This window comes from Dermacentor variabilis, chromosome 3 (genome assembly GCF_050947875.1).
Source record: "Dermacentor variabilis isolate Ectoservices chromosome 3, ASM5094787v1, whole genome shotgun sequence".
NCBI lineage: Eukaryota > Metazoa > Arthropoda > Arachnida > Ixodida > Ixodidae > Dermacentor > Dermacentor variabilis.
The window spans coordinates 34747307-34769507 of NC_134570.1; the positions used below are offsets into that span (position 1 = coordinate 34747307).

A 22201-nucleotide genomic window follows, 5' to 3' on the forward strand; every position below is an offset into this window, starting at 1 on the left:
TCCGGGACTGCGTTGGATCTTGCGGTCGCTCTTGCCCTTTTGGTCAGCTCCCGCTGGACATTCGGGTGTACACGCTGGACAGCATTTCCTCCCACAGCCTCAGTCGTCGGTTCTGCTACCCTTTCTCCGTTTGCGCGTTGTCTTGGCGAGCCAAGACCACGTGGTATAGGCTCGCTCCTGTGGCCACACTGAGCGCATCGTGGCTGACAGTGTTCTGCGTAGATTGAGCGAAGTCACCTTTGTGCCCCCGCTGTAACGGTACGCGAGCGTTTGTGCATTCTTTCCCAATGCGATCGCTGCGGCTGGGATTGAATCCAGAAACATTGAGCTCAGCAGCTCAACCGTAATCGTCGTCTTGTATGTGCGTACTTTCTTAGCGTTGTGCTCCCGGTACTCTGACGTCACGAATGACTTGCGCGCGTCGGTGTGACGTAGCGTTTTTAATAAGAAATAAGTGAACGCAGAGGTGTTGCACAATTTAAGTGCATGCGAGGCTGATTTTATTGCCGGGGAAGAAAAGTTCCAAAGGTTGTAAACGTCGTTCTTTTTTTCCGCGAGCGCATGTGTTTTGAGCCGAAGAAGATGATGTAAGCACCACGTTCGAGCCAACCTCACGTGCGCCACGTTCTGCCATCGTCACGTGGTGTCGGCTTGCCAAGAGAGAAGACAGGTGTTTCACTTGCCGTGAGTAGCACACCGATATTTTCTGCATTTGCTCTATGCTCTTAAATACGTTGCGTGCGACTCAAAAAAAAAACCGACAGCTGCGCCGTCAGCTTGCGTGCCAGTTTCTGCCTGTCGTGATTTTTTATCGGCCATACCACTTGTGAGCTTCAGTACACAAACATGGCACCTACATGTTCTGTCACACCGAATGCAAGCGGGAAACTTCCTCGCACGTCTCAGTCCTCGTATTTAGGTGCAGTGCAAGAAGAAACGCTGATGGTGGGACCGTTTTGCACTTCTCGTGCTTTTGGCCGGCAAGATTTTCACTGAACTACGAATGACCGCAGGGACGTATATAACACTGCGACGTGCTATAATAGCTGTGGCTCGTGCAACATTGCTGCATGGAAATTCGCTTCCAACCGGCTCCCTTGTCATTGGCGCCGCAGCAGCGGCTGCGATCTGTGAACGCTGCGGTGTTGTAGCCCTGTGATGTCGTCAACCATTGTAATTCGGCAACGGTTTTGCGTCTTCTAGAGGAAAAATCAAGATGCCACCGCTCACGCTTGGCTCCTTCGTCGGAGCAGTCCTGCTGGTGGCCCACGCAGAAGCTTACATCACTTACTTGGAGGTTCGCCTGCCGCTTCAAGTAAGCACGAGTCAATTTTGACCACCTCGAAGATCCCGTGGCGCTTTGTAAGTCTCTTGATTTCGATGAAAACTGCCTCTAAATTCTTGCGACGGGAGATCGCCCTTCCTTCTGAAAAGCAATATTCTATGGCTTGCTAAAAAAAGAATGCTTAGAAAGGTGCGAAGAGTAGAGGCTCTGGGGAGGGTACGGCGCTGTGTGTGCGTGTCTGTCTGTCTTCGTTTGTCCCTTTCTCCCGCGCTGTAATTGTTTTAGAAGGGATGGTTGTACTGGTCTGTTTGCTCCCATCTGCTTCCAGATTGTTCAATGATTTACGAGTACCAGACTTTGATAACCTGTTTTGGTTTTTGCGTAATGGTACTGGAATAACGATTTCCGTCAGCTACGTGACGCGGAAAGAGATTTGCGGAGAGCTCATTGAACGTAACTTCACTCATAAGAACACACTATGGCAAAAGTCTAAAACAATGTTATATTCCAGAAACGTTTAAGAACCTCCCGAGAGCAATATTAGATCTTTAAAAACGCGTTCTGCAATTAAAAAGGAAGAGAAGCTTTGATTCCTTTGAACTAACTTGTCAGTACGCTTTCATATTAAAAGGTGTGTTATAAGAATTGACACACACACACACACACACATATATATATATAGATTTAGTATAGTAAACGCACTTGCAGTTATATAAATATATATATATATATATATATATATATATATATATATATATATATATATATATATATATATATATATATATATATATATATATATAAATCTCTCAATGAAAATGTCTGAACAAATATGCACTGCGGTGTCAAGGGAACACATACGTACGTGCATTTCTTCTACACACCCAGATTCTTCCCTGCTTTCGGGTAATGCCATACAAGCCGTGAAAGCCTGCGGCAGATCCAGCTAGCACATCATAATGTGTATAGCTCAAGAATTATTATAGGTGATTATCTTTATACTGTGTTTTACAGGTCTACTAGTACAACTACTGTTGTTGTTTTACTAGAGTTTATCCCGGTGACTGAACCTCCCTAACATTTACTCCGTATGTCCCACTCGCCTTCCTCAAGGCTCTGAGCCGTGCTCCCTAAAGGATTGTTGAAAATAGCGCCCATATTGCTCTCCTCAGTCTTACTCACTCACTCACTCACTCACTCACTCACTCACTCACTCACTCACTCACTCTCTCCATCACCCGCTTACACCCTCTCCGACTCATTCACTCTCTGTCACTGATCTAATAAGTGACCTGCGCACCATTGGCCACAGGGAAACCGGGCTCCCCGGGGCTCCGTGTGGCCGGAGCCGCAGCTCGTCATGCCTTCGAAGCTGCAGAGGCACCTGGTGCCGGGTTCGTTTCGTATCACAACGAACGACGTGGGCACACCAGAGTGCGACGTGCTGGCCAAGGCAACGGTCCGCTACGCCAAGCTGCTCTTCTTCAACGCCATGAAGCAGGAACAGGGGGCAGCGATGCCGACAGGCAAGCGGCTGGACAGGCTGGACGTCAACGTGTCACTTCTCGCGGAGCAGTACTGCCGCTACCCGCGCTACGGAGACGACGAGAGCTGTACGTGTTTATGTACAGCGCCGTGTCACTATAGGGAGTTTTAGCGCACGGCGATACGGCGGCTATCGTCTCTGCTGCCTTCCAACTATTCACGTGCTATCTATAATTCAGGCCAGGTAGATTCGCAACGCGGCTTAGCTAGTACGTTGCTAAGCTGTCAGGTATAGCAGAGGCAAGAGCAGCATCAGGGGGCTTTAATAAAAAGGAGCTTATCGTTGCGAAAGCGTCAAATGGCCCATTGAGCGAAAAAGCCGGCGTCTGTCGTCTGGAGCAGCGAAAAGACACCTGACTTTCCGTTGGCTGCGACGCCACGACTCGAGCGCGTCTCGACGGAGCAGAGCGTACGAAAAAAAAGAAAAAAAAACCTGCTCCAGGTGTTGCGTGAGGGGAGAAGGCATCGCCGCGTAGGTAGCATGCGGAGTTGGCACCGCAGGCTGCTGCTGCTGCTGCTTGATGGCTCGTGCAGCACGTACCGCTGTGGTACATTACTCGCAGCGCAAAACTATAATGACCGCACAGCGCCCTTCAACTTGACATTAATGTTTTAACGTTCACAACTCGTGTGAAGTGCTCGCTCTGATTTCTTTCTTTTTTTCTAGGGGCGAGGGGATGACATGGGACACGGTATATTGGAGAAACCTCCGTTGCGCAAAATGCACGAAGGGAGCGGTGGGTCGGTGGTGGCATCTACAGGGCGAAAGATTAGAGACACTTTCTAGATACTGGCGGATTTTATTGAAAAATCCGGAGTTTCGACTTTGTTTTATTGGAACAGCATTTTGTCCACTATTGACGTCTGACTGTACAGAGAGCCGAAAATCGCATCGAATCCCTGTACCGATACCAGTAATCTACAAATATCAGTGTCACAACCTCTCTGGAACCTGATAGAGGTGCCTACTAGGGCTCGTGGTAATCGCGGCGCTGAGAGTACCCTTTCGAAGCATTTCTGGAGTATTCTTGTTCATGCGACTTATGAATGGTTTCTTGCTGGAGCTCAATGAAAATAATGTACTCCGCTGAAAGTATTATTAATTTTTCTTCTGTTTTCGTCATATCGCTTCGAGTTTCCCTTCAGAATTATATTTTTTTATGTAATCTGACAGTTCGTTTTCTGCTGCTTGTAATATTGTTATTGTTTGGTGGCTGTAAATAATACATATCGTTTTGTCTTGTTTCGTGTTTATACATTAGAATTATACTTTCTTTAATTCTCGTCTAGCTTACGCACGCGTCAATGTGATGCTGCTGTAATGGTGGCAAGACTTCTTTAGACCCTGTATGCCCTTTGAGATCTCGGCCAAGACAATTTCCTTCGTAAATCGTCTTAATAAAGAAGGAGGAATAAAGAAAGCAATCTCAGGGAAGTGCCATAAGACTTATACTCTTCAGGTGTTCGCTCGGTATGTGCCTCATTGTTTGACACTGTCCTGCAGATAACCTGACTGTACCGGTTGCTGGTGATGCTTTTCTGAATGCCACAACAGTTTGGGGAGCATTGAGAGGTAAGAGCGTTGTAGTTCGCGCCCGCTTATTCTTTCTTGGCGTATAGCCGAGGCATTTTATTAGGCCAACACATTCTACTTCTCTTTCATCGTCTATGCAGGTTTGGAAACGTTCAGTCAGCTCTTCTACCAAGATCCCGACACCAAAGAAGTAAGTTCGAATATGTATCAACTTGTTCCAACTATGTGTATCAGCATGACACATCATCTCTTTATTTTCGGGCATTAGGCTGTGCCACCCTTTACTGTATCTCACCTGACAATGGTGATTTGTCGTCGCAGGACGCCGCCAGCGCAAACCTCTGATTATTCATACGTTACCACTCTGGGGCCGATCGCAATTACACAAACATCTTCATTAGTAACATAGTTTTGCAATTACCGACCGTCTTTGATATCTTCAACACCATGATCGACATACTCCGACGAACAGCCCTACCGTAACAACTTGTTGCAACCGGTTGTTTAATACGGATCTTGAGGTATTCAACTTGCAGTGTTCCACAGAAACATCGTGGGCTTAAGCTGTCGTGATCAAAACGCTCAATAAAGACTGTTACATAACTGGCCTTCTACAAGCGCGTAGATATATTCTGTAACGGCCCTTGCGCCCCTAAACACCACACATTCATTCATTTTGTAACGGCAACCATTCTTAAGCAAAGGAAAATGAAGGAGATACATATATCGGTTCTTTTGCTTGTATCCCTGAGCCGCCAAAGTAGCGCTCATCAAGGAGACATGCTCATTGCAAACCGACAGCGCGAGCAAGTCGGTTTCACTCGCGCGATAACAGCAGCCAGAGTGCGGCCCCAAGAAACTTCCGGTCACAGGCCTTATCAGCCTACTGCGCCTGCGCCCGAACACAAATTGCGTTTGAACGCAATAGCCTTAAGGGCCCTGTGTCGTAGAAAATCCGGCGTTGGCGTTCAGCGTCGGACTTCGTTTTGACAAAAAAAATTTGTGAACCCAGGCTCTTGATGTGGCGCAAGAAAGCTACAGAATTATTTGAATTTCTCAAAGCTAAAATACGCATAAAAATCGTAACGTACTACTTACACACAACCTACAGACATGACAGCGTCGTATTGTAATTTAATATGCAATAAAACATATTTGTTGCGCTAAAACTCAAAGAAACATCTTAGCCAGCGTTTATACAATATATAGACCGGTGACGGGGTGCGCCATTTGCGCGCGCCGGCGCTTGAGTATATTGGGGGCCGCGGACCGGTGCGCCCGGTTCCTTGCAATACCTCCAGATGGCGCTCGCCTTCCGTTTCTACCGCGTTTCTACCAGAAAGCCCGCCTTCACACATTACGGTTGCATACGCTCCAGTTTCAGGGAAGCGTGAGAAGCAGTCGGGGATCTTCGAATGTTATCGCGTTGCGCTCTTAAGGCGAAGCCTAAGCGCCCTCTATTTTTTTATGTTGTCTGACTGTGCGGTAAGTCTATATATAAGTTTTGAGATGAAGGACACGCGCATTACGTCTCAAGACTAATGCATAAAATTTTCGTTTAACTTACGGCAACATTCACTTGCAAAATTTTCGTTATGTACGGAGAAAAAGGGTTAAAAGTGTGCGGGCTTAGATTTTAGCGGCACTCCTGCTGCTCGATATCGTAGCCAATGTTTTTCTCGCTCGCTAAATTTAGTGGGCTACGTCAGTGAGCAAAACCGAAAGCCGTACATGGCATATATTTGTAAACAGAGAAAGGGTCTATAGGACACACACGAGCGCTGACTCTCGATTAAGCAACTCTGAGCCTTTCTATGGCAAGCTCATGGCAAAACCGCTTACTTTTCCTCGCGAGTATTTCCTTTGTGAAATTCGGAAAGTCGACAGTGTTGAGCTGATGAGGTTCAATGAGGTCTCGTGAAAAAAACACTGCTCAAGAACGTAGAGCTTTATTTTAGTACAGAACTTTTACGATTTTCTTGAACGTAATCCCAAATTGGTCTTTTTCGAGTACCAATGAAATCTTAATTGACGAGTGCGATTTTGGAGATTCGATTTTTTACCTGCGGTGCGCCTTCATTTGCGCAGAACCGGGCAGATGCCACCGAGAGAGGGCGTTTGGTGTCTGACACCTCATGTCCCGCATTTACTTTCATTAGCTTGCAAGTTTCCTTAAAGTGCACCGATCTCTCAGTACACGAAATCTACGTTCTCACTCTCACTTGAAGTTCCTGGTGAACGTGACGTCACTGCGAGACTACCCGAGGTTCTTCTACAGGGGCCTCCTCGTGGACTGCGTCACGCGGTTTCTTCCTGTGAAGACGCTCAAAAGAAATCTGGTGCGTGGCGTCCTGTCTTGCATGCGGCTATTGTCACTTCACTCGCACTAGTGCTTTCGGAAGCTCATTAGGCAGTTCGAAAAGTCTCCGACCAAAGCTACAGACGATTTTACTTTCCTTTCATGGGCGCCGCCATCTTGGAATGCTACACGAAGAATTTCTCAGTTTTGTACCAGGTGACGCCAAATTAACAGTCACGAAACACCGAACGGAGTCATACAACCATATCAAGGCGTACAAATGGCGGGCACACCCCGATGTGCCCCCTACAACATAAAATATATATATATTATGTATCAAGGATACCTGGCATAAAACCAAGACCGTCATCACCCGCTTGCCCCCTAACTTGCGAAAAAAAGATTCAGGGAGACGCCTTCGCTAAGCAGTAGGCGTAATTTGGCTGATAGTGACGATGATAATGTTGTTCGCATCGTACCTTTGGGTGATTTTCCTCAATCATGCTTATTTCCTTCTTTCCCTTCTCGCCAGGATGCCATGGCTTACAACAAGTTTAACGTCTTTCACTGGTTCCTTGCCGACGGGACCGCCTGGCGTCTCAGATTAGCGGCATTCCCGAATCTCACGACGGTGAGCGTGCTGTTTTGCAAGCGCACCTTAATAATAATAATATTTGGGGTTTTACGTGCCAAAACCACTTTCTGATGATGAGGCACGCCGTAGTGGAGGACTCCGGAAATTTTGACCACCTGGGGTTCTTTAACGTGCGCCTAAATCTAAGCACACGGGTGTTTTCGCATTTCGCCGCCATCGTAATGCGGCCGCCGTGGCCGGGATTCGATCCCGCGACCTCGTGCTAAGCAGCCCAACACCATAGCCACTGAGCAACCACGGCGGGTCCAAGCGCACCTTGTAAATAGTAGCTTTCACAGCGAAGCTGTCTGTGGTTGGAATCTGGTGGAAAAAATGCCCCCCGGCCCCCGAGTTGGTGACAAAAACAAATCATCATGTGGGCCGATCCTGGTGATTGTGCCGAAAGGGTTCAAGCTCAATGGCACGTACCCCTGCGGGCTTGGGAACAGTAACGCGCCCTTGAACTACCCTTGTCATACGTGTTTTTGAACAGATGTTTTTGAAAGAATGTTTTGTACAACACTTTCAAAAAGGACTGTTAAAAAATTCTCGGCGCCAATCGCGCGAACGCTCTAGTGCCACCGCTCGCGCGTTTGTCGTCGTCGTCTGCTTCCACAGCTGGCTCCGATGTGCAAAAAACTATTATCATCAACAATGGCTCGAGCGTCGTCGTCTTCTGCAGTGGCTCCGTTGCCGCTCATCATTCCAGCGTAGAATTTCACTTGTCTTCTGTCGTCGTAATGGAGTGGCCGCGTTTACGGTGGCATGAGCCATTCATTATGTTACGGGATGTGCACTTCTAAGAACAGAGGTGATACGCGAATGTGTGTGCGTACCTATATCGCCACGACGACCACAGATTAGGACAATAAATATGTTCATACCTTTGTTCAAAATTCTGGGTCACCTCTGTGTCGTGCGCTAAACAGCTTCGCTGGTCATCTGCCTGCACAGAGTGTAATGGCTCATGAACTAGTTATTATTATTTTTTTATTACCATGGCTTGGTGTACAGTCAGTATGTGGCCTGGTCCACTGCGATAACTGATCAAACTTCGTGATCGGGGCTCTGATGTCACCACGTGAGGCATGCACGCCTATATGGCCCGTGCTCTCAAAACACTTCATCCTTTGTATTGTGGACGGTGCCGCCTGTACGAACCGTAAGACTTCGAAAAAGAAAATTCGCAGTTCTTTCTTTACAAACCAGGGGGTATTGTCCAAGCGTCTGCCTAGTGGACATGCCCGTTTAGTCTGCTGCTGAAGTGCAGATTGGCTGAGGGCGCCTGCCTCTTTCTGATGCGTACCCCAACGCAGCGAATCAGAACAGCGGCAGACGAAATGGGACGTGTCCACTAAGAGGACACTTACACAATACTTGACCCCCCTCCCAGTTACTGTATCAAGCTATATATTGAGCAATCGTACTATAAAATGCGATCTTTCCGTAAAACTTGAGCAAGGATAGAGCAGTGGTAAGCACGAAATCTGTTTTCTAAGATTTTAAGAGAAAAACCCCACATCCATGTGTGGGGTATACTCGTTTTATAAGAATTGGAGGAAGACTGCGAACGACGAACGAGATGGTGTACTGCAGGTGACGCGACTTCCTAGGCACATGTACCAGCCCCAGGACGTCGAGGACGTCGTCGAGCACGCCAGGTTGCGCGGAATTCGCGTGATCCCGGAGTTCGCCATCGCCTCACCTCCTAAGCTGCTGAGGGACGCACTGCCAGGTAATAGTATTATATAAGTACGCGTCACGCCGAAACCTTGCGCGCAAGACAAGGGGCACAACCACGTGAAGCGTATGGTCGACGCCACCGCATCGCCACGCGATGTTGAGTGCTATAATCGAAAACCAAACTGGGTCACCTAAGGCGACAACAATGCAACTAACATGTTACCCATGCATTGTTAGATTCAGCACAACGCAATGTGGTATTGGACGAAAAGCCCAAAGTGATGTGAGCGAGGGTATTGGATTTCGCATACGAAATGGGCAATAACTCAGTGTTGCTTACGAACGATGTTACGTAAACCAGGGAAAGACGTAAATGCGAAAAGCAGGTGGCGAAGGTACACCTTCGATTCACAAAACAGCTGCCTATATGACGTCGGTCTGATTCTTCACCGATGCAGAGTATAGCACGCACAGGCAAATGAAACATTACAAAAGAATTGTGCGGACCCAACGCATTTGGCGTATAGCAAACTGGCGCGCACGCGCATTCGCTCTCGCGCAGCCGTGCTTCGCCACGCGACGCACGCTGCGGCCATTTCGAAGGACCAGTCGGCGTTGACACGTTGGTGGTACAGGTGCGATATTTGCCAGTCGAAGACGAGGGTGGTACTGCAATTGACATCGTCATGCTGTTGTGGCCTCCGCAGCATTTGGCGATCTGGGATGGCATTTCCGAACGCTGATTTAGACGTGAAGTCGATGAGGCTATATTTCGAGGAAAGCATCAGTAGAATTGTTGCTGTGTACCAATTTCTGCCCACATATTCTGAACGTCTCCCAATGTTTCAAGCATTGTGAAACGTGCGCGAATATTAGCGGGACCGCACAATAAGGCCAGTTCCTGGAGACTGGTCTCGCGAAGGTTTTTTTTTTTTTGTGCTTGTGCTGTTCAATGTGACTGGATTCCAAGGGAAGGGAAGCGTAGCAGGGGGCGGCAGAAACTTAGGTGGGCGGATGGGATTAAGAAGTTTGCAGGGATGACGTCGCCGGGGTAGTTGTAGAAGTATGGGAGAGGCCTTTGCCCTGCAGTGGGCGTAACCATGATGATGATGATGAGGATGATGATGAATGTGGCAATAAAGAAGGGGGAAAAGCGGCTGTAGCCTAATGGTTAGAGCATCGTACTCCTGTGCTGGGGGGACCTTGGTTCGAATCCACAATTGAGCAAGTAATTCTTCTTTTATTAATTATGGGCTAGCTATTAGACATGGCAGTAGCAGCAGCCACGCTCTGGACAGTCCGGGAAAGTTTACCAAGGAAGCTTCGCTTTAAAATGTACGTTCCAAAATAAGCGAGACCGTGCGCACAACCAGTTGATTTTTTCTACTGCATTTCTTACATAAAATTAGGCATAATAAATGAAGCCACTCATGTGTCATCGACCTAATTACGAATTGCTTCTTTTCGTCGTGAAATGTTCAGATGTATGCTTGCAAGTTCGCTTTATTCATAAGTGTTCTTCAAATTACCTATCCGCTCTTTTCTCGCAAGCTTGGTGACGTCTCGCCACATTTTCCTAGTGACGGGCTTGGTTTGTCTTACTACAACGTTAACCCATAACGGAACGAGGGCAACGTTGCCTTCGTTCCCTTATATATATATATATATATATATATATATATATATATATATATATATATATATATATATATATATATATGAAATCTGGCTAAGTGTGACTCCCTATGGAAGCGAAGCTCTATAGTGAGTTGAATACCTTTTTTTACGTTAGCACGAGGGCAATAGAGCACTGGATGCAATGATGATATTAAGACTGCGAGATTAGCGTGGGTTCGGCTGTAACAGCACATGGGCAACTAAATACCTCTAGGAAATGCGTTAATTATGCAGTGGTCACGTAATAACAAAAGGATTGACGGCGTCCGCTAAACTTTCGTAAAGAATTCAGTACGTATTGCCGAGGGCACGGGCGGAGAAGCATCTATTGACAGTATGTATAGACTTCGTATAGCCAAAGGAAAATAAGTCTATAACAAGCAGTTTACAAGAAGTCAATATATAATTTGTAGCTTGCCTATAGTTATCCCTATAAAGGGTGAGACCCTCGGTTTTTTAATCCTGCGTACTATAGAGCTTCGCTTCCATAAGGAGTCGCACTTAGTCACACTATATATATATATATATATATATATAGATAGATAGATAGATAGATAGATAGATAGATAGATAGATAGATAGATAGATAGATAGATAGATAGATAGATAGATAGATAGATAGATAGATAGATAGATAGATAGATAGATAGATAGATAGATAGATAGATAGATAATCGGCGTTCAGTTGCTAATCCAGCTTCGTCGTCGGGCATCTGCAGGCCTGGTGGCGCTTTGCCCGCGCAGCGACGAGCAGCACCACGAAGCCCCCCACCCGAAGGACTGCGCGTGGGACGTGGTGGACTTGTGGCACGGCCCAACGTACGACGCGTACGCCGTCATCTTCAGGGAGGTCGCGTCTCTCTTCAAGGACGAGTACATGCACCTCGGAGGCAAGCTGCACCCGTACGTGAGAACAGTGTCCTGGACCATCTGCGTACAGGAGCCGAATGCTGATTGACATCAGAATGCGCTATGAGCAGGCCGTTATACGGGATGTTTCTTCCTTAAAAGGCGCAAAATTTTGAAAAAAAGAAAAAGATTGCTTGTGGCAGATAGCACGATTCTAACCCTTGATCTAAATTACTCGGTGACGCGGCCATCAGTTCTACAAGAAATAAAGATGCTTCATTAAAATTAACATAATTAGCGCTAATTAACTTTTCGATTACTTACACCGCGACACATATTTAAATCTACGAACTATAGTCGGTGCGTTCGAAAGGGGTATCCACTTAAATTGAATTGCCAGGACTGCACCTATTTCGAGATATTCATTTTCAGTGTCTGACGAAATGCGTTGGCGTTCCATTTACTTGTTTTTGAGAAAACGCTGTATTATGCACTCAAGCAAAGAAGTAGCTGGAACTCCAATGCATTTCATCGGACACTTTGAATATTACTATCTGGAAACTAGTGCAGTCCAAGGAATTTCTAAGCGGATACGCTTTGCCAACTCACCGGCTGCAATTCGTAGATTTAAATATGTGCCGTAAAATAATTAAATAAGAAGTTGGTTAGGGTAGTTATATTAATTATTTATTTAGGCGTTTTGATTTCTCGTAGAAGTAATAGCCGCCTCATCGAGTAATTTAGATCCAGGGTTAGAATTGGGCTGCCTGCCACAGTCAATATTTTTTTTTTAATTTCGGACCTTCTAAAAAAAACCCAGTATATCTTAAGCGCTGCGCACGCTAAAGTAATAATTTTGAAACTAAAATTAATATAGAGCTCACGTCAACTTAGCCAAGCTAATAGCTGGTTCGAATAACCTGAAATGTGTACTCAGTTCAGCGCATTTGACTGGTCGCCAAGACACGTCTGGCAAGAGTATTGAATGCGCGACACTTGCGCGTTTGTTGAAGTCATGTGCGCATCCGTTTAATTGATTTCTACACCTGTTCGCGCAAAGACAACGCTTCTGTCCCCGGTTTCCGGATCGATCTCGCTTTTCCGCCCCGGTCCTTAAACCACGCCGATTGCTGGGACGTAACACGAAACTTCTTTTCAATGCCAACATCCAGTCGAAATCCCACGTTCCTTAAGATCCTTGACCAGCTACATCAGTGTTCCTGTTCGCCTTCTTCTGTTTTCTTGCATATCATATTGACCGCTAATAAGGACGGGATTTTTTTTTTCTCACCGCCAGTTCAACGCTCCCGAGCGACGCACAACCTCAGGCGGCGACAATGCTACAGCTGTACATGGACAACATCATCAACCTCACCCGCAGCCTGGGTTTCAAGACCATGGTCTGGCACGACCTCCTTAGCACGGGCGTGAGGGTGCGTCGGACAACTGTCTTTTCCTTCGGGGCGAAGCTTTCTTTGGCTCCGTGAAAAAGCACGGGCTATAAGCATTCGCTCGTTCCCTTCCTGTGTTCCTCCCAATGCATACTATGCGCGTACGCCATTCAAGGATACTCAGCGACTTCCGGTTTGCGGCGGCGCCATGTTGGGGAACCTACAGGCCTATGCGCGCGCCTGTTGACAAGGTTCCCCAAGATGGCGGAAGGTAGCGGAAGCAGACCACAGCAGCGGATGTGACGTCACGTGCGTACTGTGTGTTTACGCGCAGGTCCCTCGCGACGCCGTCGTGCAGCTGTGTCGCAGTGAGGACGACGTGGACAGCTCGACGATCCAGCAGCTGGCCAAGGCGGGACACCAGCTGGTCTTCTCCTCCAAGTGGAACCTGAGCGCATTCATGTACGGCCCTGACTGGAAAAAGTTCTACAGCTATGACCCCACGCAACGTGATGGTGAGCCATTTATCCTCGTTAAACCATTAAGCACTATACGTTGCAGGCAAAAGATTGGGCTTGTGTATAAGTAACCAGAAACAATCCAGGTAGCTAACGCCTCGGCATTAATGGTATCCCAGGCTTCGCGCAGGCCACATTTGGCAAGATATAGTTGAGCCAGCTGCCGCGTGCGTTTTCACTGCATTCCTAGACGCATTCCACCAAAAAATTGGCAGTGGCTTAGCTCGGCTATGCCAGGATATATGTAGCGAAAGCTAAGGCATAGCATGGTTTGCCTTGGTTAATCTTGACTGGAAGTCCAGGTTAGTCTGGTTGTCTAGCTATGTTGCGGTGTTTAGCCCCTCGTTCAGCGCGCTGTTCGTCTGTTTCCTGAGCGATTCGTTTCCTCTTCATCTCGTTGTCGATTCCAGGCCTCCTCCTGCTTATCAGAATTGTCGCCGTCCACGCTGCCACCTCAAATGTGGTTGCGGCAGACGCGAGCTCTCCTTTTCAATCATCCGACATGTTATCAGGCATGCAACGCAGCTGGCGAAGCGAGCGGAGGCGAACGCAACGACGAGGAACGCGGTGTGACGTCATGTGCCTCCTCGGAGCATGGCCACGGCGAAATCGCAAGTTCGCGGCCAGTAAAGCTTTCGCTTTAAAAAAGAATGTCGCAACGCTTCTGCAAGCCATCTGAGACGTGGCTTGTATTTAACAAAATACGGTTCCCTCTTTCTAACCTAACGCGTCCTAACTTAACCTAAACAAGCATTGTGTGCTCCTTCTTTTACAGCGAGAGCTGTTGTGAGCTCACTCACTTAGTTTTTCTCTTTTTAATTTTTTTATTTACTTTTTTTGCTGTCCTGCGCCGCCTGTGTGCAGCGCATAAATCCCTAAGTTCATTGCGAGAAATTTACAAACAAATTAAAAAATTATGTTACAGTGCTCGCGAGAATTCGAACTGCGGACGTATACGGATTGGCAGTCGCAAGATTCTACCTCACGCCCCCGAGACTACATCAAAGAAAATTGCGTCTTAAAGATACTGTGCCTGGCTTCCTTATGGCTCGCTAAAGTAATCGTCTGACGCCACGCTGTGCCTCGCGTACATAAACCAGTGCCTAAGTGTAAGAATTTAAGCGAATACATTGGTAAAAAGCGAAAAACGCGATAGGATAGAGTAGGCAGAAGGAGTGTCCCTCCACCACCGTGGAGCGCCACCTCCAGAAACGTGAACGGCTCTGATTAAAATTTATCTTATTCTAGGAAGGGTGGTCGTTCGTGCGCATGTGCGAATGTTTACTCTAACCGATATCGCACGAAACTTTGCAACACTTACTGCGCATAATTTTGCGCGAGCTATCGCGTCACAGCTTCGGATTATGAAACTACATTTTTTTTGCTGAAAGGGCGGCGAGGTTTCCGTCGAATGAATGTTTCAATTTTTTTGTTTACGAGCTCGCAGTATCTTATCAAAATGAAACATAATAGTCACAAGGTACCTGTGAACTATCGGTTTCTCCATGACCACAGTTGTTCAGCAACGATTCCAGGAGAAATCCGGACAGATGTTTGTGTATTCAGGGTCAGTGAACATTGCGGCCATGCTTACGTGTACTCGGCAAATGGGCGTGTTATTTCACAAACTGCCGTTCGAGCGTTCGAGATAGTGGGATGTAGTTATTTGCCTTCTATGTCGAGCCTGCGCCCTGTACACTTTGCTTAACACTGCCATGAAACTTGATTGCGCTGTATTCTTTAATCCCCTGTATAGTGCACAGAGAGACAAGAGACATGGTAATCGGAGGAGAGGCCACGCTCTGGACCCACATTGTCGACGCGACGAATCTCATACCGAGAGTGTGGTAAGAAGTCCTTCATTGGTACCCCCAGTAGCCGCACTACTGAATAATTTGCCCTCAACGTTTCCATCAGGTTTTCCTGCAGCCCGGAGTTTTTGAGTGCCAAGAACTTAGGTTACTGTTGTTAAACTTTATATGGCAAGCACTAAACGCCGCAATTATGCTGTAGTTCTCCATTTCAAGAATGAACTTAGTGCCAACAACTTAAGTTGGTGACGCACTATCATGCGAATAATAACGGACTAAATGCGGGCGACCACCCCTCGTGTCATACGACAGCGTTCTTTTGTTCAATTTTTTTTCGACATACTCTCAAAGTACATTTAATTATGTAAGGTACTGAATTGTCGGTCCTTATATTGTCACATATAGCAATCAGTTCGGCTCCACAGAGGTCACAGAGATCTCCGCGTATGTTCTCGCACTTAATCGTCAACAAAACAGCGCACCAGCCATTTATGCAAGAGAGATAAATATGTGGACTATGTCTATCCTCCTTGCTGTTAATTTTAATTGCTTACTATAGGTCAAAAGCGTGGCAGTTTGGGCGAGTTGGTATGCCATGACTCTTTTGGGCTTATAGCGCAGCTCAGAACGAGCAAAAAGGAAGGCTGAAAAGGAACGGAGAACAAAGTGAGCGCTTACTCTGTTCTCCGTTCCTTTTCATTACCCCTTCGGCCTTCCTTTTTGCTCTTTCTGGGCTGCGCTACAAGCCTAAAAAAGTGATTATAGGAGTTTCCCGCGACGTCACCCAGCCATTACTTAAGTAAATGGATAGTGGGAAGGGTGATGCCAAAAGTGGGTCATTGGCACATGCGAAGGGGTTCCCTCACCGGCGTCTCTAAACGGTAGTAACAGAAACCTTCGATGTATGGAGACTCTACGTATACGCTTCTCTCACGCTGCAGGCCCCGGGCATCGGCCATGGCGGAGCGGTTGTGGAGCAGCGAATCGATGACCAACACTGACGATGCGGCGTTTCGACTGGACGAGCAGCGGTGCCGCATGCTGAAGTATGTGCTCGGACGTTTCCCATCTCTGCATAACACTTGCCGAGAACTGGCGCTTACGATGTATTTCTCTATACTCGGTTTCACTATGATCTGACACTGGAGCATGAAGAAGGTACGGCTGACGATAGCGATTCGGTTTCCTGCGTGCGTCTCCCTCTTTGTTCTTGTCGATTCATCTTCACCGTATAATATCACAGTTGGCATGATCCATTCAAAAGCATGGACGTGTGAATGCGCTGTATGTCAAGTTTTCCTGCAAAAATTACTATAACTCTGGTGCTAATGTCCACAGGAGCAGCAAGTATACGGTGGTTCAAACAACGTATGATATATGGACAGTCCGTTGATTCGTCTTCAATTCATCCTTTTGGCTTCGAACGTCTTTGTGATGCTGCAAATGGATCATTCTCAGCGAAAGATTTCGTCATAAATGTAAAACTTCGCAATAGGTATGCATGTGCGCGAAGTCTAATTGACTCGCGGTGTTTAGAAAACTTTGAACGCTTGGAATTTGAGGTAGATAGAGTGTAATAGATAACTTCACAAATGTGTTTGAAGCCACATATACTGAGATTAGACAAATCCGCGTACCAACCATTATCCCCGTGGCAGCTTAACGAACAGGAAGCTGTAGTAACAGGTGAACAGGTACCCATGTAGCATAACAGCGCAGCAGTTCCGCATACTATTCTTTTGTAGAAAACTCTATGCGGCATGTCCCCTTGTGTCGTACCACGTCTTGGCCATCACAGTTCGCAATTCATTCAAGTGCCAGTGTAATGTGAAACAGAGTATACAACTTTCTCATAGCGTGGAAAAGAAGCGCCCTTTTTAACTCGTGGCCAGCATCTATGAGGACTTAGCCCTTCCACTCTTTAAGTTGAAAGACTGTATTTACCAGTTACATTAGGGCATGCCGTACTCACTCGGTGAACATGGAGCCGGCCATGAACCTTTAGGTGGAAAAGTCAATACTTGTGCAATGCTTGACGCTTAAACAGTGCTTAACTATAGCGCTGTCACTATACCGACGGCAACGCTACATACGTGACCTCAGCCTATCGGTGGACTGCTTTTGGCAGTAGTGCCCTAAATAGGACTTCCTTGGAGAGGGTGATATGAGATTTGAAAGAGCACCAGCTGGCACTTCCGCAAACCTCCGCGTACATGTCGAGGTTGGATTATTGAAAATATTTTTTTATTATTATTCCTTTGGAATGTTTCGAAAAAAGCCAACCATGTTAGCTGTTATAGACCTTACATGCAGCAGTCACAGCGTAATCGCAATCCAGTATCAGTTCCTTGTCACGATTGGCTTGTATAATTTTTTTTATTTATTGTTCTGGCTCAGCTGCTCAGAGTGTACATTAGTTTATTATTTGTTCTTTTTGCAAGAGCCGTACAAGTACCAGCGTGGTGTGCTGTCTCTCGAACTTAATGTTGTCGTTTATTAACAATTAGGAGAAATGAAAAAAAGCCTATAATGCATTAACGGCGATTTCTTTCTTCACATAATTCCGTAGTGGAACAGTTGTAGATGTGACCTCTTAAGAAAAAATACTGCGCCATGATATACAAGGACAAGATCGTATCCGTGTCGATACTCTCTGGTCCGTGCCTGTCTTTGTCGCAGTATCTTTCCTTAAGCAATATGAACCGACTCACCCAGCAACAAGCCTATTGAGGTGACGCCTTAAGCAATCAATCAATTCGAGAACAGAACTGCGGTCATGATATTTAAAAACACACAAAAAAAGATGAAAAAGCATGAAATGCTCCAAAGAGCTAAAAGACCAGTTTTGAGCTGCTACCACTCTGATGATGGTGGTGGTGGTAGTAACAACTTTATTAACAATCCGGCAAATTCGTGGCCTGGGCCTAGGCCGCCCCCGAGGGAGGTCCGGAGATCCTGTCTCCTCGCCGCCTCACGGGCTTGCTGGATGGTCCATAGTTGATTTTCGAGGTTTGAGCTGCGCAACGCGGCCGTCCATCGCGCCGCAGCTTCATCTGGGGAAACTGCATTTTCTTTGCATATAATTTCACATTTCCAGAGAATGTGTCTAAGAGATGCGTGAGCCCTGCTGCATAATTTGCAGTTATCATCTGAGTAGATGTCCGGATATATCCTTCTGAGATGCGCCAATTCTTTTTTTTCTCTTACAGCCGAGGAATCCGAGCACAACCAATACTGAACGGTTACTGCGGCGACCAAGACCTTGACTACATGGACAATTACCCTGTTGTCGAGTGACTTCGTTCTGTTTTTACTGTTGCAATGACCAAAGATGAATAATTGTTTTCTTGCCTATATCGTCCTTGGTTTGAGATTTGCACTCTTTCACGTTAATGTTATGTCTTAGGTGGATTCGCGAGGAAAAATTTAGAGACGAACGGTGTCACGAAGTTTTTTTCTTCGCAGCCTGGTCATACCTGCTGAAATCAAGTGATACAGTCCACGTATGTGCGTGTTCGACCAATGCAATGTACTGAAACAATTTCACGTTGCTTGAGGAAATTTTAATTTTTTTTCCTAACGCCAACGGTCCCCAGACTCTTGCTCGCGAGTGTGTACGTTCAACCAACACGTACTACTAAATCGTCAACACATTCTCGTTCAGAGCATTTTTGTTTTGTTTTGTTTTAGTTCTCGCGGCGAGTTATTTCTCTCGGTGCACTTATAAGCAACAAATGCGCTTGCGTCGAATTGCGAGATTGCTTTTTTGTTTCCTACTAATCCTGGCCTGCGTAGGCGTCACACATGTTTAAATTAGCGTGTTGCCTGATATTCTGGCTGCAACAACGCGCCTTGTCTGAACACAATATGTTGTGTCGCGGGCTGTCTAAAGTTTTACCGAGCGAGAAGGTTTTCTTGCTAGTACATGAGTTTCGGAAGTACATTTAGCGGGACACTTAAAGTAAATGCTAAGAGAAAAAACTAAAATTCGCAGAAATCAAGATTTATTGAAAGCTAAACCACAATCTGGGTCCACGGAGAAAATGGAGGCCTACGCGTCAGCCAGGCATACCACGTGATCTTCGATCTGTGTCGTCACAGCCGACAATTGGTACTACTTGCACTAGGCGTCATTACTACACTAGGATCTTTATGACTCCTATAGCGCAAATAAATCGGAACTCGAGCCTTCTGGACTATGACTAGTTCGTATAATTTGTCACTGGGACGAACAAACCTTGGTCTTCCCCGTAACGTGCCGGCGCATGCAGGCAAGAACTACCCGAGACCAGCCCGGAAACTGCGTGTAGCCTCATGTGCAATGAGTTCGATAAGACTTTCCCAGTTTAGGTGTAAAAAAAGACCAGCATACATTTATTTAACCACTCAATCACTACGCTCGGTAACCCGTGAGAAACGGCCAACCCAACTGAAAGATCCACGAGGAACTTAACGAAAATGATGCCACACCTGCTCGTAATAAGCGGAACTAGCCACCGTGTGCGACAGGCACATGCTTTTCAGACGCAACGGGTCGCTCATCCTGCACCTATCTATCAAGATCAGCCGTCCTTGAGCCATTCAGAGAGAATCCACTGGTGCCATTGTTTGCGCAACTGTAATTGGGAACCAATATATCAAGCGGGTAGAATCGCCGTCCGACGACGAAGGTAATACTGCGGCGGCACGCAGTTATACGAATGTGAGAAATTCGCCCAAGACAGCTCGTTCGGGGCCTGTCGCAGCAGCAAAAAAGGCTATCGATCACGAGTCGTTCCGTGTCAGCGTGAGGCAATGAGCGCGAGCGTGGATGAGCGGGAACGTCTCGGGGATGCACTATACAGGGTATGGGAAAATAAGACACCTGCCATCTCGGGGCGTCGACGCTGCTTCTTGTACATGTGCATTGCAGCAGCAATCATAGCGAAAATCTCGAAAACTCGTGTCTCAGCGGACTTACGTTCTCGTCATTTTCGCTAAGATGGCTGCTGCAGTGGAATCGCTAATTTCTGCCATACATCGAGAGCGCTGGGGAAAAAAAGTTTGTTTTATATGACCCTAGCATGGTCTCTAAAGACGTTACACGTTTGCAGAACTTTACAGACTGGACGAGCCACATCAAGTGAATGAGCCATTCTTGAGCAGCAACAGCGAGGTGTACTGTCGACATTAACGGCGGAGAGTAGTCCTCTGACTTCGGTTGACTTGAACTCCCTCAAAAAAGCCCACGGTTACAAAACAATTTGCTCGCGTCTATCCGGGGTCCGGATTTCGCAGGTGGGTGTCGATTGTAGAACAGAGACCAAGATGTACCAAGATAGTTAATATCAGCCGGCTTCCCATCGGAGGGTGAAAAGGCAACTGCGAACGTAACCGGGCAAAAAAAAAAGCAAAGGAAGATTGTTTTGCCGGTGAACGAAGCCCGTATCTACATTATGGCTATGACAGACCCTGTAGTGGGAGGCTCCGTATAAATTTCGGGCGATTCTTCGGCAAACCCCAACGCTTAAGGCCTGGCAGTGTGCGATCAAGACGGATGACCCAGAATGCCAAGTCATGCTGACAGAGTGGGCTAACCGCGTCGCGGCCACATGGCCTCCGCGCTATAGCACCTCTGCCAGGGCCTCAACTACTAATTTACGCCTCCAATAAAGTTTACTTCTCTCTCTTTCTGTGACCTAGGGTTCTTTAGCAAGCAACGAAAGTTCGGTGCATGAGCGTTCTTGCATTTCGTTCAGATGCGACCGCTGCACCCGGGAACCGAACCCACGACCTCGCGCTAAGCAGCAAAACGCCACAGTCAATGATCAGTTCTGGTGGGCAGGAGGAGTGTAGGCTGCCGCAGTTTACATATTTGTTCTGTTATGCGCTAAGTTGAACTGCAAATGCAAGCTAGGTTAGAAGTTACTATTTCAACTTTCCTCTGGGTTGGTTAATCAGGATAAAGACGGCTTAAAACCGAAGAAAATCGCGGTTAAAGCTTTCTTTCTTAATTTCAGCATTAAACCGTCGGCGATGCGGTGGACTTCATAGCAGCTTTCCGTTTAGCGATCTTCATTCAGAATTAAACGTCTAAGAATTATGCAAGGTTTATTTTTCGTTTACGCTACAATGTAATTATAGCATTTTACTTAACAAATGACTGTAACCATTGCTATGTGTACCGCCATGATCCCGTGGTGCTAGTGTCAAACTTCAAGGTACGAGCGTCGCCACTTGCTTTTGGTTCTGACGCTGTTTCCTGGCATAATAAAGGTTCTTCTCTGTGGTAAGGTCACATATTTGGTACTACAGCTTAAAGCACATGTTTTATTTAGAATAAGTTGCATTAGCATAAGCCCTTCAATATAGATGAGGTATGCCACGAAAAGAGGCACTGACTCTAAAGCACTCAACTTTCACGGATTCTGCACTCAATTTGACGAAAACTGCTTTTTTTTTTTACGCAGTAGATACGTAATTTTTGAAAACCCTTACTACTTATCCTGAAACTATTGTGAGAATTAACGCTAGGCAACGACTTTCTCGCTGCTGAAATGTGCCGTCTCAGATGCAGTGACTCCTTCAGGAACGCCCGCTTACGAGACGGAGAAGTCGATTGCCGAGATCAGCCCGTATCTTATCAGAGAGCTCGTACTCTCCCATGGCACGCTCTCTTGGTCAAGATCGCTGCGGAATGTAGCAGCGGTCGTCTGGAGTTCTCGCGGCACGCCGCCTACTGTTCGAGCGATAATATATGGCACCGACGTCTTGCACGCCGCTGCTACTATGGCGTTCAAAACACAGTCGTCGATGTTGTGTTCTCCGCCCAAAACAATGTACCATCGACGCGCCTCGAAGTGCTGTGGTGCTGCTATATGTACACAGTGCATTGACCTGAACGCGCGAAGCAGCCGACGACAAAAGTTCCTAAAGCGTTGACGCCTTTTGTGCTTGACAACAAGCTTTGAACAGATGCTTCATTTTTCTCGAAGC

The 22201-nt window shown here is 46.7% G+C and overlaps 1 protein-coding gene across 3 annotated transcripts; it reads left to right on the forward strand.

Moving 5' to 3' along the window:
• The first annotated feature begins 575 nt into the window (after positions 1 to 575).
• On the forward strand, positions 576 to 18578 carry LOC142575394 (beta-hexosaminidase subunit beta-like). Of its 3 annotated transcripts, XM_075684739.1 has the most exons (14): positions 577 to 684; positions 1204 to 1315; positions 2598 to 2898; positions 4335 to 4403; positions 4505 to 4554; positions 6593 to 6703; positions 7196 to 7294; positions 8894 to 9032; positions 11377 to 11560; positions 12804 to 12939; positions 13232 to 13412; positions 15172 to 15262; positions 16168 to 16272; positions 18436 to 18578. In XM_075684739.1, exons 2-14 carry the CDS (start codon positions 1217 to 1219, stop codon positions 18521 to 18523), a joined length of 1653 nt encoding a protein of 550 aa, XP_075540854.1. In that variant the 5' UTR covers positions 577 to 684; positions 1204 to 1216; the 3' UTR covers positions 18524 to 18578. The 3 variants fall into 3 exon arrangements, 2 of the variants coding, with proteins under 2 accessions (XP_075540855.1, XP_075540854.1); XR_012826634.1 differs by lacking the exon at positions 15172 to 15262 and having other exon boundaries at positions 576 to 684; XM_075684740.1 differs by lacking the exon at positions 6593 to 6703 and having other exon boundaries at positions 576 to 684.
• The last annotated feature ends 3623 nt before the right edge of the window (positions 18579 to 22201 follow it).